This window comes from Notothenia rossii, assembly GCF_949606895.1.
Source record: "Notothenia rossii genome assembly, chromosome: 6".
NCBI lineage: Eukaryota > Metazoa > Chordata > Actinopteri > Perciformes > Nototheniidae > Notothenia > Notothenia rossii.
In genome coordinates, this window is record NC_136909.1 from 39229835 (window position 1) to 39248192 (window position 18358).

The following is an 18358-nucleotide window of genomic DNA, read 5'->3' on the forward strand; positions in this document are numbered from 1 at the left end:
TTATAGCTAGTGCGTAAGGGTTCCTAACTTTAAGTGATGATATTAATAAGATAAAGCCCATAGTCGACTATAAAGTCAAATATTACGTGAACAGGTTTATAGCTAGTGCGTAAGGGTTCCTAACTTTAAGTGATGATATCAATAAGATAAAGCCCATTTTTTCATAGTAAACTAGATAGAAAGTTTGTTATTTTAAACTAAGCGTTGTTTTGGCTTGGATTTCAGGGTTTATAATACCACACCAGTGGTTTACTTTGTTACGGTTCGTTTAAAGATCACCTCGCCATTGTTTAAACTCCCACCTGATAGCCGCATGGACAAATCTCTTTGTCTACAGGTCAGAGTGCGAAATAATCGGGTGCCATCTTGTTTACACCCCACATGTGGAAAAACAAAGACAGGGCAATCGCCATTTCGTGAAATGCAAATTCAATTTGCTCCTTTTGCTTTGAATTTACATTTACACAGAGCATCCACCAATTAGAAGTAGCAGAGTAGAACATTTAGCAGACTATTTTTGTAATTATGAGAAGGATACAGATTACAAGTGATGTTGTTCCCCCACACAGAAAACTATTGTGTCCACACAACTAGTGAGGTCAAGAAGACGGGCTTCCACCCAAAATATGCAAGGGGCGGCGATACACCAGACGTGAAGCTGTCCAGACCTGAAAACATAAACTCGATTCTGCTGTGGTGAAGTCTGGCTACAAAGGGAGGTGTCCGATAGGGTCGCTTGTCTCAAACCAGTGAAGAAGTCAACAAGAACCCAGCAGAACTAGAGAGTGACTGTTAGTGGGAGAACTGTGACGGAGCGACAGAGACTGGCCCAACATTTTCCAGCCAGTACATAAATAGACCCCGTCAGAAGACCGGGGCTGTGTTTAAAGGGGAACTTCATTTATTCTTAGCCAGAAGTGCAGTTTTTAATCAAACAATTATGTGATTTATGGAGTAAGATTACATTTTTCTCATAAACACAATTTTATAATCGGTCTGAAGTGTCTGTTTTAAGGCATGAGCCGCAGATTAAATAACATAACACTGATTAAGAGCTTGGATGAAGAAGTTGTAGGGTTTTTACAACAGTTTCAAGAATCAGTCTTTATTTATTTATTCTTGAGTAACTTTACTGATTTATAGTGTAGTGCGTAAGGCAATATCTCATTTGAGTGAGGGGCACCAGCCCTTCATGCAGGTCACTCTCTGTGAGAATAGTTCATATTTTACCTCCAGTTTGGAGAAAGATTATTTTATCATATGTTAGTTCAGCAGTGTCAACCAATCCTCTAATCCTAGAGTTATTGAGACGCATTAGCGACACCAGGGGTATTGTTTTTCGCAGCAACGATGATGCATAATACCATTACAAAAGCCATTATTGAAACAAGTAAACTATTAGAAGTGCTAATGGGAAATGTTTTGTGAATATGCATTTATGCCATCAGAAAGCCATACATCATATGATATTTTTGTACGCCTTGTGGGTACACGGAGAATTTATATTTATTTAATGCAACGTTGTGGGATTTCCATGTCCTGTTCATAATACGGTAATCATTACAATATTAATTGAGCATTTTATGCTCAAAGGAGGGAGTGTCATGATTATACAGATATGTTGATTTCAGTGACGTTGTAGTTAATAAATAATAACATGTAGTCAACAATAGGTCATAAAACAACAAGAGGTATGCCGAAGCTTGGGCCTTCTCCAAGGAGGGAGTGGTCCAGTTTTAGATATTATACAAATAGAAGTGGATGAATATGTCAGAACTCTGAGTAATATTATGCAAGTTTTGTCTACACAGGCTAGGAAAACTACAGAGATACCAGACGAGACACCAGAAGAGACTCCTGTTCGGCCAGGTGATTGGGTGAGGGTGAAAGTTCACAAAAGACAGTGGGCTCATCCCCGGTGGACGGAAGCGTGAAAAGTTGTAACAAACTTCACACGCGCTCCGGTTTAAAGGTAAGGAAAAAGGAGCAAATTGACACCACCTCACACATTGTCACCCTTCACTGGCGACTTCCAGAACATTATTGGGAGTTAGGACTGATTTGGCAGAGCTGGAACAAAACAATAAATAGAAATAAGATAAAGATAGAAACAGCTCAAAAGACAAATTGTCTATAGATTTTTATAGATTGTACATTAATGTGAAAACCTATTTTTTTGTTTTACATCTGAAAAAGAGTCCAATTTTTTGTATGTTATTTTTGGACTCATTATTTAAATTCTGTAACGGACACAACCAGGGATAAAATAGAGATGATGACGAGAACAAAGCCAAACCAATTGTGGGGTCCCCTAGGGATAAGAGTCGGAATAGCATTGTTGATTGTGCTCATTACACTTGGCATCTTGTTGGTTGGATGGGGAGTACAATATCAAGTAAAACATGGAACCATTAGTTCACTCATAGAGAATGCCCACATCACTAACAAGACTCCAGCTGTGTTTCACAGACTTTCACTTATCCTCAGAGCCGAAAGATCAGCTGAGCAACAAGAGGAGGAGTTAGAAATACTCGGTCCCAAACAAGAGGCGGTTATAATCAAGATGATTCACCCCCCTATATGCAGTTCTTGTATCAAATGATGAGATGGGTTTAAGTGATCGGGATATGTAAGTGATGGGGATTTACAGATTAGGGGAATCTCTAAATACACTGGATCCATGTTTTAGTCTGTACCAGAAACACCCCCTGTTAAGTTTATGAACAACCGACCGGTGACCTGAGTAGAATTATTGAAAATGATTACAGTTGAAACAGGCTACTAACCCAAAAGTACAGCTTTGTACGTACAAACTCTATGAACAAAATTTCCTAGCAGACAGTGGCGACATTGCAGATATTTCCAGTCACCAAAGTTACTTATGTTCTAAATAACAGTGAGATTTAAAGTGATGGAGAAAATATGGAGACGTTCCTTTATAGTGTGTGAAATATGTGGTCCTTGAAGCATCTAGGTATTTAAATTTATGGAAGAAAGTGGTTTCCTGAAAGAGTTAATTGGAGTAAACATGTTACAGTGGGTGAAAAAAATGTTTAGGGATATGGTACAATTATTAGAAAACATTAACTGGGCTCCGATGACATTTAACATCAAAGAAAGATAGTATGTGTAGGAAAATAGAGTGGGAAAGATTGGATTTATTTTACCTCAGTGTGTTAGAATTAACTATAGATAATGCGTCCCGAGATCTCTCTCTCTCTATCTATCCGCCTGTCAGAACGCTACGACCCCAACTTCCAAGCAGACAAAAGACCTCACCACGGAAGACTCCTCCTCCTCCATCGAACAGACAGAGAAGCAGAGCTGAACCATCTCCACCTGAGGAATCCAGAACTACAGGTGACATAAAAAGGCACACTCTCATCGGTCCCCCACAGGACATGAAGTTCCAAGCTGAGCCACAAGATTTGGACACAAGAACAGAGTGTGGGACATGAGGGCAGAATACGCCCTCCATGCAACAAAGTAGAGACTGTAAAGGAGGAGATTAAAAGCAAAGCAGATGGGACACTGAAAAGAGTTACAGCGGAAGGATCCAAGAGCAGATGGACTGAGGAGAAGGTGGACGGAGGAGAAGACAGGCCGGAGGAGTTGGCATGGTCCGGCAGAACGTGAGGGGGTCGTGGCTTGACAACCAGAGGGCGAGAGAAGGAAAACGGGAGTGAGTGAGTTTACACATAAACACACTTATTCACCAACGAGAAATACGTAAAGAAAAAGGTTTATTAGCCATTAATTAATCAATTGGTGAATTTATAAAGAAAGAAAGAGGAAACTATTAAATAACCCTAAAAACACACTGAGGGTAGAACATATTATTCAATCTTTTCATCATATGAACAGATTATTCTTTAAGAGTTTTTTTTATTCATGTGTGAATTTGGGTAAGATTTTATTTGTTACAGTAGACCTACAGTTTAAAGGGATGGTTTTAGTAACCACTCTATAAAAGCAGACAAATCTTTATTTGTATGGAAAATATTAAAGGTAGAGCTAGTACCAAGCCAAAGATAGTATTCCAATCTAGAGTATTGATTTCTCCATTGTAGCATGGTTATTACCTCAGGAGGGAAGATTAAGGTGGAAATAACATTTGTTTTTCGTCCAAGATGTAGAGTTTTAAAAAGACACTGGGCAAAGAGAGATTGCACATTTTAATTAAAAAAAAACTACTATAATTGGGAGTAATACATGCGGGGCCTTGGATCACTCATTGTGATTGTGCATATTTTACAACAAATATCGTTCAGGGAGAAGGGGTCGCTCGATCCACCCTGCAGATGTTTTAAATCTTACTTGCAGCTTCAGAGGGAGCGCACGGCACCAGAGTATGAGTTTTAAAAGACAAGCGCCACCAGCTCCTAAAGGTCATCCATTCAATCGGTGATGACCTGACATTTAGAGATGTTATTTAAAGGAGAAACATATCTGCCATAAGTGTAATTCCTGAATTGAACTACAAACCATTAATGAAATGACTTCTGTTTTTAAAATCCTTGTTAAAGGAGGAAGTAATTATCACATGCTCGGGCACCCAAGGTTCCACACACTGTTAAAGGGGTTAGCATAGGTATTTAAGTAGACCATAATTGAAGATAAATTAGTATGATGCGTTATTAATATTCCACCGGTTTTCCCACCATTTCAGGGACTTTATCACTGCATTAGAACAGACCACCCAAAGTTACTGAGTAGGAACTTTTAAGTGATGAAACTCTACAACTGTTGTAACTGACCAAAATCTTCTCCCAGAAATGACTGTTTAGAATGCCGTACCCCAGAGTAGAACGTACCGATTGATCAAGACGGCCCCTTCTAGAGAACATATTACTTTCATACCTTAAATGGTATGAAAGGAGGGAGGGTAAATTTCTCATGAGGAGATAATTACAAATGCTAGCAGAACAAGACGGCCAACCCCCGTATACAGATGTTGATGACAATGATGAGTTAGTTTAAATGATATGGATGTTCGGAGATGAGATTGATCAACGAATGTCCAGCTGATGTGATTCTTTACATCCATTCCAAGATAGTTTATTTTTATTTTTCAATTTACTTTGCCAATCCAAGATATTTTTATTTTATTCTTTATTACTTTATACTATTCTAATATGGTGGATCTCATGTTGTAAAAATCATTGCTATTCTAAAATGGTTTGTTTCTTTTCACTTTGTAAAAACAAGTGCCTTAACAATGAGCGTGGTATGAGAACGGTTTCTGTGAAAGGAGGGACGAAGAAATGTTCTGATACCAAGCCATTGCTGCTATTTTGAAGAATGATATTGAATGTAAACACTAGAAGTTATGCACAAGGGAAAACTTTTATGTTTGAACACAGACAAGAATTTATTTTGTATTTTTGTAAAGCCGGCTGTAAAACCATTCCATTTGATTGTATGTTTGTTAATATGAGATATGTAATATGCAAAGTTCAGATGAAGAACTCATTGATTTCAGTATTATACACACCTTTTAGGTGTGTAAGGAGGGACTGTTAGAAATTAAAATCAATGTTTTAATGTAGAAATGTAGTTTAAACATGCCGTCAGTTTTAATGCTCTTTTATACTGAAAAACCAGAAATTCTTATGCACAAGCAGTTAAGCTTTTATTCTGAAAATCCTTCATCTACGGTTAGCATTTAGCATGTGGCTAATATACGATTTCCTGAATAGGTGAATTTAGTAGCGAAATGATATGGAGTGGTGCAAACCGAAGCCTACTGATTTAACACTACAACTATAGATGTTGAGATACTACCATGCTGAATATTAAATGAAGGTACAGTTTATTTGAATACATTATTGTTTACAGACGAGAGTAGCATGTGACAACATCCGGAATGACCGGAAACCAAACGAGCCGAGAAGTATTGTTTAGAGTATTGATTAAAGCGTTTAGAATGTGTTAAATGAAAAGTGATGAAAGAGAATATGAGGAGAAATGGCGTGTTAAGCATATATTGAATGTTAAAAGAACCTATCCTCTGTTTAAATGCAATAACGGACATTGGAGACGAGGCGAGCCGGCTGGCGGGGAGGAGCCAGCAGAGGATATATAACAGCACCGGAGGAGAGATCCAGGCTCTTCTCTTCCCTATCGAGGAGCGGATCACAGCTGTTTGTCTGACTGAACAATATCATGCTTGTGACCAACCCGCGCCTTTTTTAATTAAAGTACCCAATTGAACTTTCACAGAGACTCCATTTAGTCTCCTTTTAAAGCTTCTCTCCTGGTCGGGAGAATAACGAACACAGTTAACAGGGACAAAATGGGACGCTATCCAAACACAGTCAGAAGAATATCGTCTATCTGACGCACGAATGTCGCTTTTTCTCGTCGTAATCCACACGCAATGTCTTGTTGAAAACAGAAAAAAGTAACCACTGAAAGCTTCAAACTCCTCAGGCCTTTTCCTCGAAAAAGGACTTTTTTAAAAACAGCCTCACACTGTTGTTAACACAAACACTCACTCCAATAACCTCAGCTTCCAACTATGGCTGTGTCTTTGCCTCAAGCAGTCCCAACTGCTTAATGGCCTAAAACCATTCACGTTAACTTAAAACGTAACAAGAGACACCTATTGAAGTGATTGGCCTCTAGCCGACATGTAATAACAGACAAACGAATAGCATGCAGGGTTAAATGTAAGAAAAAAATAAAATGAACTCACCCTGCCTGTGACAAAGCAACGCCACCGAGAATACCAATGTTTATCAATTTAGGCTTGTTTTAACTTTAATTTAGGCAGTCTTTCTCAGGAGTCCAATTTACCAGACAGACACACACTCCTATTGTTCACTATGAAATCTATTGAAGATTTTGAATAAACAGGTACTTCTTTACCTTTCTGTATGGGCCCGAGTGTATGTCTGCCAGCATCGTTCAAGCTCCTTTGAAAACTGCAACTGCTCTCCCGGTGGAACGAGATCACGTCGGTTGGGTCACCAATTGTTAACTATGTTCGTTATTCTCGCGACCAGGAGAGAAGCTTTAAAATGAGACTAAATGGAGTCTCTGAGAAGATTCAAATGGGATACTTTAATTAAAAAGGCGCGGTAGTGTTACAGACAGAATATTGTTCTGGTGAGGAGAGAAAAGCTGCAGCTCCCTCTCGCAATGGCGGCCGTGAAGAAGAGACAAACAAGTCTTCGTACTTCCCGCTTCCTGGCTGTTCGCTCCTCCTCTCTGGGAGCTGTAGTGATGTAGGGGACTCCCCCCTCGTTCTTCTGAGTCCGATCCGATATTGCTTTATACAGAGGATTCCGACATTTTACATTCATTGCTTACTTCCACATGCCTCTTCTCCTCATATTCTCTTTCATCACTTTTCATTTAACACATTCTAAACCCTGTAATTCATACTTTAAAAATACTGGAAATACTTCACGGCATTTTGGTTTCCGGTGGAGTTCCGGATGTTGTCACATGCTACCCACGTCTGTAAACAATAATGTATTCAAATAAACTGTATCTTCATTTAATATTCAGCATGGTGGTATCTCAACATCTATAGTTGTAGTGTTAAATCAGTAGGTTTCGGTTTGCACCACTCCATGTCATTTCGCTACTAAATTCACCTCTTTAGGAAATCGTATATTAGCCACATGCTAAATGCTAACCGGAGATGAAGGATTTTCAGAATAAAAGCTTAACTGGTTGTGCACGAGAATTTCAGTTTTTTTCAGTATAAAACAGCGTTTAAACTGACGGTATGTTTAAGCTACATTATACCATCAAAACATTGATTTTAAGTTCTAACAGCTGTCAGTTCCTCCACTCGCAGCCGCGAGAGCCGCGCTCTCATGCTAGCTGAGTTTAATTCCACTCCCAGATAAACGATTGTCTGAGAGGGAAGAGGACAGCTCTTCTTCCAATTTATTATGAAACCCAGGCTTTGACAGATGCGATACGAGATGTACCGTCTGTAAAGCGATTTCCTCTCTGGAGCGAGCCAGCAAATAGCAGGTCGTCCAGAGAAAACCACACTCTCATCCCTCCTCTGTGTAGTGGCTCCAGCCTTCTCTACACAAAAATGCGAGGAGCCAGGAAATATCTGAACGGCAGACGATTGTCTGGTCTGATATTCCCTGAAATGAGAAAACGCAGGAGTTTCCTGTGTTTTGTGATGATCCTTCAGGTGGAAGTGAACCAGTCGTCCTGGTGAACACATTCCAGCACCTGTTTGATCGTCAGCCTGTGGAATACTGACAGATCGAGGATGTCTCATTCCCCCAGTCTTTTTCGGGATTAGAAAAATAACGAGTGAAAACCCCTGATTTTCCTCCCTTTGAGGAACCCTGGAAATATCCTCTTTCAACAGGAGTTCCAGCAGCTCGGATTGGAGCGCCAGACATAGCTTCTGGGAGGACAGGAGTGTTTCCTGTATCCCATTGAACTGTGGGGGGAGGGGGGGGGAGAGGAAAACTGTAGGACGTATCCTCTGCTGATCAGTCTATAGCCGCATTCACACCGCAGTACTTTCTCTGGTACTTTGGTTCTTTAGTTCCGTTAGTACCAATAATGTCGCATTCACACCGCCGGGACTACTCAGTGCTGGGAACTCTTTTGGCCATTTTCAGTCCCTGCTAGAGAGGTGGTACGAACCTGGTGATAAAAGAGTGCTAATTTCTATTCTATTTCTATTGGCTGGGCGAATTGCAAACCACGCCCCGTTAGACTCTGAATTTTTTTTGTTAGGCAGCCATTTTTTTCCTCGCTACAAAACCACATCCACACCTGAGCGAGTAGTTTTTTTGTACTTTAAAGCAGTTATGACCACACGTACTACAACACCGGAGCGGTGGAATGATGAGGAAGTGTCGGCGCTTCTGGCAATTTACTCTGAGGACGGGATGCAGCTGCTTCTACAGAAAGCAGGTCCCAACTCCAAATGTTTTGAGCGATGTTCGCAAAAGCTATTTGAGCGGCGTGATGCCGTTATTGTTATGTCTTGACTGTGCAATAAAACAAACAAACTGGCGAAGCTTTATTTATTGTGTCCCACCCCAAATTTGCAGAATAGAAGAATGTGAGAGCAGACAGGTGTCGGTGGTTGAATTTATCTACAATGTTGCAACCTTGTGCAGCAATGGCAGGGGCAGAAACACAAGTCTTATACACATAAACACAAGTAATTTATCATGTCATTTGTTTTAGATAAATAAGGGAAAAACACCAAACAACGGTTAATGTCCTTTTCCAAAATCAGCCTGAGGGGGTAATATATAATAAATACATAAAGATAAAGTCCATTGTTATAATGGGGTATTTTATTTGTAAATTACCCTTATAACCCAGCCTCATGGTGCACATGATTCTTTGCTTGGACATTTTGTTGGTTTGAGTCATTTGAGCTCGGATTCTAGTAGGGACATAAAGACATAAACACGTATCTTCGGAAGATATTAACTTCATCTTGGTGAAGTTGATGCTGAATTCACTATTTAGTAGATAATCATGTGACACTTTATCTTTGCAATACGGTCTGTCTGCTGAGCCTACCTATTATATATATATATATATACAGTGGGGCAAAAAAGTATTTAGTCAGCCACCAATTGTGCCTCTTAAAAAGATGAGAGAGGCCTGTAATTTTCATCCTAGGTACACTTCAACTATGAGAGACAGAATGGGGGGAAAGAATCCAGGAAATCACATTGTAGGATTTTTAATGAATTAATTGGTAAATTCCTCGGTAAAATAAGTATTTGGTCACCGACAAACAACAAATATTTCTGGCTCTCACAGGCCTGTAACTTCTTCTTTAAGAGCGTCCTCTGTCCTCCACTTGTTAACTGTATTAATGGCACCTGTTGGAACTCGTTATCAGTATAAAAGACACCTGTCCACAACTTCAAACAGTCACACCCCAAACTCCACTATGGCCAAGACCAAAGAGCTGTCAAAGGACACCAGAAACAAAATTGTAGACCTGCACCAGGCTGGGAAGACTGAATCTGCAATAGGTAAGCAGCTCGGTGTGAAGAAATCAACTGTGAGAGCAATTATTAGAAAATGGAAGACATACAAGACCACTGATAATCTCCCTTGATCTGGGGCTCCACGCAAGATCTCACCCCGTGGGGTCAAAATGATCACAAGAACGGTGAGCAAAAATCCCAGAACCACACGGGGGGACCTAGTCAATGACCTGCAGAGAGCTGGGACCAAAGTAACAAAGGCTACCATCAGTAACATACTACGCCGCCAGGGACTCAAATCCTGCAGTGCCAGACGTGTCCCCCTGCTTAAGCCAGTACATGTCCAGGCCCGTCTGAAGTTTGCTAAAGAGCATTTAGATGATCCAGAAGAGGATTGGGAGAATGTCATATGGTCAGATGAAACCAAAATAGAACTTTTTGGTAAAAACTCAACTAGACGTGTTTGGAGGAGAAAGAATGCTGAGTTGCATCCAAAGAACACCATACCTACTGTGAAACATGGGGGTGGAAACATCATGCTTTGGGGCTGTTTTTCTGCAAAGGGACCAGGACGGGCCCGGTGCCACGAGGGGGCAAAAGGGGGCATTGCCCCCTCAGTTGTATTCTTTGCCTCCTGACTTTGAGCATCATTCATCCATCAAAAAGTACAATAAATGTCACAATTATTAAATAACTTTAAATAATTATTTTCCCCAATACACGTTACTATGTTTAGATTAGATATGTGGGCAGGCAGTCAAGCAACGTGTAAAAAAGCCTCAACCCCAACTGAGCTTGTAGTCTTAGCGTGTGTACTTAGCTGTAAACACAGTCGGATGGGTGACCAAAACGTCCGGGTAGAATCCCCGTTTTCGGTGGCTGGTACCCGGTTGAAACTCCCGAAAATATTCCCGTTTTTGAACGTCCGTTAAAAGAAATAGAGCAGGGTGAAATCAAATGTTATATGTCAGCAGGGGCGGATCTAGACAAATATTCATGGGGTGGCAAGAGGGTGGCAGGAGAATTTGAGGGGTGGCATCCCCTGGCAGAAGTATATTCTGATTTAATCGCAGTCATATCAATCAATGTTAACTTGGAGAGCCACAATATTGATATTTTAACTCAATAACATTAGGTGAGATTATTGTGGCACATCAGTAAAGCCTTAAATATAAATATATAAGGTGGCACACGTAATTTAATGAATTTTAACTGAATGAGTTGGTTTAACTCTTAGACCAGCAGGGGTACCAAATATGCAGACTGCTGCAATAAATACATTAATTAACTGTCTCATCGATGTGCGTCTGTATGAATATGATAATATTAACAACCATATTATTCCTATCAGCTGTCAATCACAGTTATGGTTCACATCTTCAGTGTTATTATTAAATAAACTATATTTTTTGGAGGAGTTAATGATGAACGTTCCTCAAGATGCTTGCTCACCCTCCTTCAAATTTGAAAGACCAGTAATTACTATCATAATTCAAAATAATCAAAGGAACAGTTCAGCGCCCCACAACTTCATTGCAAACAGTTACAACCTTGACTTTAAATCAGAAAGAACAAACATTAAAGAAATGACTAACTGCATCAGTTAGGGTTAAAAAAAACTGTGTATTCAGCTAAAACATACATCACTGCAATTATTATCCAGTGGAATGCCCGTACCTACTGGCCTAGTTAAATCAAAGTGCTTACTTTTTTTTGGCTGGGCAGTGAAGTTTTACACACCGTCTTATTTGACTTTCTCAGGACTTGAAATTGTTTTTTGGGGGCAGACCCCCACAAAGAAGAAACATATATTTATGTAAGGTCATCATCTTAACAGTTTATTATTCTCATCGACTCATCCGTGAGCAGAGCATCAAGTTGGCATGCCTATAACAGCTGAATGTGGCGATTACCATCTTGATCAGCAAAACGCCACACAAACTTAATAAGATTTAAAGCTATGGTGCGTTTTGATTCAATGCTGAGTACAGCCAAACTTGACAGGCTCTTCTTTGTCATAGTAGACCACAAACAGTTGCGGCGCCAGAGTATTTGTGTTGGGTAATCTATGGTAGGGCTGCTAACCCATACAGTGGTGGGGCTCAAGTCAGTATTTGCAATGTAATTACATACAGGCTCCCCTTGACAGTGAAACGCCACGCGTGAGGTTTATATTATTTCCCTGTCTCAATCCAAATTGAACTGTATGAAATAAAAAGGCACATTTGTCTTGTAGTAAATAAAAAAGGCGACATGGAGCCAATCCTGCAATTTCCCCACAGGTGAAAGAGTTGAAAACCCAACCCCTGCAGGGGGGTCTGTGGGGATTCTCCCCCAGGAGATTTTTTGAAATACTAACATCAAATACACATTCTGGTGCTCTCTTAAGAAGAAAAATAAATAAATATATATTACTACACGACGTATTTAAAAAAAATGAATGTCATTTCAGTTTTTTGTTACTTTGTTCTGAAAGCTGAACCTGCTGCTCCTCACAGAGAGGAGAGGGAAGAGGCTGTGTGAATTACTTTACATTGTGGATAAGGGTGGATAGCCTCTATTGTTCTGTGTGTCAAAATGAAAGATAGCCCACACACCTATCAATCATCAAACCGTGGGGTCTTATAGTTGTAACGATATATATCGAGATGTACTACAGCAAAAGTATTCTCCGTCGGGACTTCCTGCAACAACACCACGCCGTTATCGTGATTCTGATTGGCCAGAAGACATTATCAAAGATGTTCTATTGAGAAGACGATCACTACGTGCCAAAAGTTTTCAAACCGTTTCTAGTCTTCGGTATTTCCAGACAAGTGGCTACTGAAATCAATCTTACTAACTGCTGTCTTTGCAATTTACTCCGCACGAGTTGGCAGACTTTATTTTGCTTACTTTAACATCATTTTTCATGGTGGGGCTAAGCCATATGTATATGCTGTAGCATACCCCAGCCATACCCTGACCGCAAATACCTCATTCCTTCTGTCTACTTGTATCCGAAATGCTTCTCGTTTTGCGCTGTCCTCCCGTTCAAATGAAATCGCAGGGGGGCGGGGCGGGGCGGGGGGAGGGGGCGTTACAAGGCTCGCGTCTTGTGCTGCATTCACTTGCACTCGGACATTAGAGATTTTCTCTCACAAATGTCCGATGAGCCACAACTTTTCTTTCAAAACAAAGCTGCCAAATGGGGTGGCAGCTGGGGTGGCAAGGCATTTTTCTGAGTTGGCAGCTGCCACCCCGTAGAACCGCCACTGTATGTCAGTAAAAACAGAGTAACAGTGGTGTGCCTGTTTGTAGCGTTAGCGTATTTCTTCTTCTACTACTTCGTCTTCTTCTTCTTTCTTTAATGGCGAATCGCTTCCACTTGGAGCATATATCGCCACCTACTGTTGATTTATTAAATGTTTATATTAAATCCTTGTCCTCAGACCAGTGTTTCTGAGGAACTTGAAGATCAGCTTGTTTACTTAATTTCTTGATTTACTTTCGTATATTGACTTGAAATCCATTGTCCTTGATGTTATGTTGTTCCAGTGCAGTTTTCAGCGTCTTTGTCTGTTATAATCCGGGCAGCTAAAAAATACATGATGTAATTTTTCTCCCCAACTTTCGGTGCCCCCGATGGGTTGATGCACCCTTAGCATTCGCCTATACTGCCTATGCCAAGGGCCGGCCCTGGTGAAAACAATGACATCAACAAAAAATAAGACAGACAACTACAGATAGCACCACACATGATGGTTATTATACAGGGCTGCCTGTATGGATCAGGTTTTTGCCAAAGCGAGCCCTTTTACTAGAATAATAATATGTTATGTATTATATCAACCGTATTGGTACAATGAGCGACATCTAGTGACGGATTTTGGAACATTGATTTGATTTTTCTCATGGCAGTTAGACTCTAGAGACAAACCAGGGAACTATATTTGTATTTTTAATCTGGGTCTGTCCATTTGGTGTAGTATTTGATCCAATATTACATTTGGTTTATATATTAGTCACTTTCTTATGAAATGCCAGGTTTCAGGCCTTGGTTTGAACATTCAATCCTGGAAATAAAAAACAACCAGATTAATAGTTCTTTAATCCTGACCTGACTAGAGGTAAGTAAATCTGTATAGGAAGATGAGTTAAGGGATAGAGGAGAAAAGGTTATGGTATAATTACAGAGCCTGTCAATTTATAAATTGAGGAAATCAATGTTAGTCTGTTAACCAAAGTGCAGCCATCTAATAATGTACTATCTGTTATTAAAGATCAGAGGTAAAGAACAGAACGAGAGGGGTAAATCCAGAATAACAAATAAAGAAGCAAAGAGATTGTAGTGCAGTGAGAAGGAAAAAAGCTTGGTGTGTCAATTCATTACATTGCCAGTATTTTTCGTTGTTGTGAAAAGAAAAAACGCCCCATCTGATTTTTTAAAGCCCCCTCAGTCATTTCATCCTGGAGCCGGGCCTGGACCAGGACGATTGATCCTTGTAAAGGAAAGAATGAATGGGGCCATGTATCGTGAGATTTTGAGTGACAACCTCCTTCCATCAGCAAGGGCATTGAAGATGAAACGTGGCTGGGTCTTTCAGCATGACAATGATCCCAAACACACCGCCCGGGCAACGAAGGAGTGGCTTCATAAGTAGCATTTCAAGGTCCTGGAGTAGCCTAGCCAGTCTCCAGATCTCAACCCCATAGAAAATCTTTGGAGGGAGTTGAAAGTCCGTGTTGCCCAGCGACAGCCCCAAAACATCACTGCTCTAGAGGAGATCTGCATGGGGGAATGGGCCAAAATACCAGCAACAGTGTGTGAAAACCTTGTGAAGACTTACAGAAAACGTTTGACCTCTGTCATTGCCAACAAAGGGTATATAACAAAGTATTGAGATGAAATGTGTGCATCCAGACCCGGTGAGGACCCTATCGATACTGACTCAGCAATCACTTTAAGTTATATTCTTGTTTAAATAGACTTCTCTGTTTCATTTATTCTACTCTGTATAATTGTTCTGTAGTTATTGTAGCTAAAACGGCGATTTCTGAGAGATTTTAAATCTCAGATCTGCTCAACTCAACCTGTGACACAGGTCTCAGTGGGTCACGCGCCTTAATCCTGCATTACAATAGGCAGGAACACTCTGCTGATTGCGTGAAGTGCAAAACAGCGTGAGTTAGTAAAAACCCTCAGCTGAAAAAACATTTAAATAACGCATTTAAACTCAGAATAACTCAGTGTGCATCCAGACCCGGTGAGGACACTATCGATACTGACTCAGCAATCACTGTAAGTTATATTCTTGTTTAAATAGACTTATCTGTTTCATTTATTCTACTCTGTATAATTGTTCTGTAGTTATTGTAGCTAAAACGGTGATTTCTGAGAGATTTTAAATCTCAGATCTGCTCAACTCAACCTGTAACAGAGGTCTCAGTGGGTCACGCGCCTTAACCCTGCATTACAGTGTGCAGTTCCTCAGAGACAGCAAGGAGAGCAGTTTCTGTTGAGTGACCTGCCTTGAAACCAGACTGGTGCGGATCCAGAAGGTTGTTCTGATGGAGATAACAGGAGAGTTGTTTAAAGACAGCGCGTTCAAGTGTTTTAGACAGGAACGGGAGGAGAGAGACAGGCCTGTAGTTTATAACATCAGACGGGTTGAGAGTGGGTTTCTTTAGGAGAGGGTTTACTCTTGCCTCCTTGAGACTGTTTGGAAAGTGACCAGAAGTTAGAGAAGTATTGATGAAATGGGTGAGAAACGGTAGAATATCAGGAGCGATAGTCTGAAGGAGGTTTGAGGGGATAGGGTCCAGAGGACAGGTGGTAGGACGGGCAGAGGTAATGAGGGTAAGAACCTCACTTGGAGAGAGAGGGGAGAAGGAGGTCAGTGTGTGAGTGAAAGGTGGGTCTGGTGACCCAGCGGTGAGTAAAGGTGAGTCAGAAAAAGAAGAGCGAATATCATCAACCTTTTTTTCAAAGTGGTTAACAAAGTCGCCTGACAGAAGGGAGGAGGGGGGAGGGACTTTGGGGGGGTCCAAGAGGGTGGAGAAGATAGAAAATAGTTTTTGGGGATTGGAATAGGAAGCTTGGATCTTATCTTGAAAGAAAGTGCTTTTTGCCTGAGAGATGGAAGCAGAGAAAGAGGAGAGGAGAGCCTGATAGGTTAGGAGGTCGTCATGGTGTTTGGATTTCCACCATTTCCGCTCTGCTGCCCGAAGGATGGTTCTATTAGCACGCAGTGCGTCATTTAGCCAGGGAGCAGGAGGGGACTGACAAGCCGGCCGAGATGTGAGAGGACAGAGAGAGTCCAGAGAGGATGAGAGAGTAAGAGTTGGATAATGATCCAACTTGGATGTTTTAATGGGTATTGGGTACATCTTTGGTAATATTTGTATTAAACTTTATCGCCGATAGTAGCCTATGACAAGTGGTGACTATGTGGTTAATATTGTTGAATTGTTACTTTGATGTACTCAGTGTTAGGGCTTTACATGTTACAACAACGTTACACTGCCAATGTCTGTCTTTATTATCTGACCCTTTAAGATGTCCCTTACACTACCAGTGCTTTTTGGAAGAACTGTTGTCCCTCTCCCCATCCTCAACATAGGTTCTAGTTAGTTATGAATTATGTTACACATCCAATATCAATCTCTGTTATAAATGGTATGACTGTAACCTCAGTTCAAGCTAATTATTTGATGTGTGAAGACAACTATCAGTATCAGTAAATATTTACAGACATCACTTATGTACAAAATCAAGTTTATTACTATTTTGGTAAGATAAAAGAGCATATGTAGCAAAACACAGGTTACAATATATGATCATGCACATGACAAAGTAAAGAAAAGAGGTGCTGCAGCACAGGTAATATGAGAAAAAAAGTAATTTTTCAACATTAAAGCATGGAAACATGTCACAGTAGAAGCACTCATTTCAAACTCAAATAAGCTTAATATGTCCACTTTAATGTAAAAACTGCACACTTAATCAAATCCAGACACAAACATCTACATGTTAGCTAGCTAACAGCTTAGCTAGCTGTGTTAGCGTGGTAGTGTTAGACTGCTTTGTGTTTGGTGTCACTTTACTACCTTTTTATTCACTTAAAACAGTCAGCTAGCTGAAATCTGATTATTAAGTCAGAATGGCTGAAGGGAGCTATGAAAATGAAAAACAGTAAAAAGGCAGATATATGGACACAATATGAACCTGAAAATAAGCATAATATGTCCGCTTTAACTATAGAACTGCATAAGGGCACCAAGTAACTTTCCACAAGTCAAGTTCCTTCTTCTGCGTCATCTTCATCAGCTGTTGTCACTTTGCCAGTCTTTTTCTTCTTCCATGTCCTCGTCCTCCTCCTCCTCCTCCTCCACCAGCCTATAGGACTGGGTTCCAGAATTCCTCTGTAGGCGCCTGCTACTGTCTGCTGTTTGAGTCTGAGGTCATGCAGATTTCTCCTTAGAAGACACATAAGGCCCTTGTACCCCTTCTCTGTGATTCCATTCGGATAGCCTACAAGTTATATAGCAAAAATATAAATTGTGAAAATTATTCAGAGAAAACGTATTTAGGTCAAGAAAGACTAGAATGCAGTCAGACTCAAATAAAAACAAACAGATGGATAAAATCTTCTTTAAAGTGTGTTTGCCTTTGCTGGTTTGAAAAACATTGACTTATGTATTTTAAAGTGAATAAATCCATGTGGTTCACTTACTTCCTGTCTGTGTGATCAATGAAACTGGGGCCATCAGTGTCTGGACCTTTGATACAGAGTCCTTGAGGTACTGACAGTGCTGCATCATCTCCTTCACAAAGATCTGCTTTTCTTCTGTCAGTCGTGACAGAAGCATTTTTTGGTCAAACAGCCCCTTCTTAGTGAGAATGTCCACACCGTCTGAGAATGAATATAAACATTTCACATTAATGAACACATTTTATGACTACAGTTTTGTAGATTAGAAGTAAAATCTTTATACAGCACCTCTGTTGGGTTCCTGCCAAGGCCAGATCATGATCTCTGCAGATTTGGTTAAGAGTTTCTCCACAACCGAGTTGGTGTCAATAGGGTCACCATCAGGTTGCTGGTTGTACTTGTGGATGTCCTCTAGCAACCTTTTCTTTTCTTGGGCAACCTTTTGGACGATCTTTTGATGCCTTTTGGTACGATCTGTAATGAGAGTAACACATAGATTACAAAAGAGCTGACGGGATTTAATCAACACAACCAATAAATGTCCCAAAATGCTTACCATTTTGTCTGTAAAGGTAGTGCTTTTTCCAGCAAATGCTCACAAAGAGTGCTTCTATTGAGATCTGCAAACTACCAGCATCTGCAGGACTGGCTGATGCACTTCCTAAATGAATAAGATAAAAAGAAGAAAACAAGTTTCAAACACAATCAAGGTCTGTT

At 40.4% G+C, this 18358-nt stretch overlaps 1 protein-coding gene and 1 long non-coding RNA gene across 2 annotated transcripts in view; one reads left to right on the forward strand and one right to left on the reverse strand.

Annotated features, from left to right (window-relative positions):
- The first annotated feature begins 3740 nt into the window (after positions 1-3740).
- Positions 3741-18358, forward strand: part of LOC307043415 — a 49311-nt gene continuing 34693 nt past the window's right edge. Inside the window, exon 1 of the long non-coding RNA XR_013809377.1 lies at positions 3741-5905. This is a non-coding gene — a long non-coding RNA (uncharacterized lncRNA). The remainder of the gene's footprint in view (positions 5906-18358) is intronic.
- LOC307042849 (uncharacterized protein) overlaps positions 16732-18358 on the reverse strand; it is a gene marked incomplete at its 5' end in the record, with an annotated part of 4443 nt that continues 2816 nt past the window's right edge. The window contains 4 exons of the mRNA XM_079687013.1: positions 16732-17460; positions 17663-17842; positions 17930-18115; positions 18198-18302. Coding sequence (XP_079543139.1) covers positions 17225-17460; positions 17663-17842; positions 17930-18115; positions 18198-18302 — 707 coding nt within the window. The 3' untranslated portion in view covers positions 16732-17224. The remainder of the gene's footprint in view (positions 17461-17662; positions 17843-17929; positions 18116-18197; positions 18303-18358) is intronic.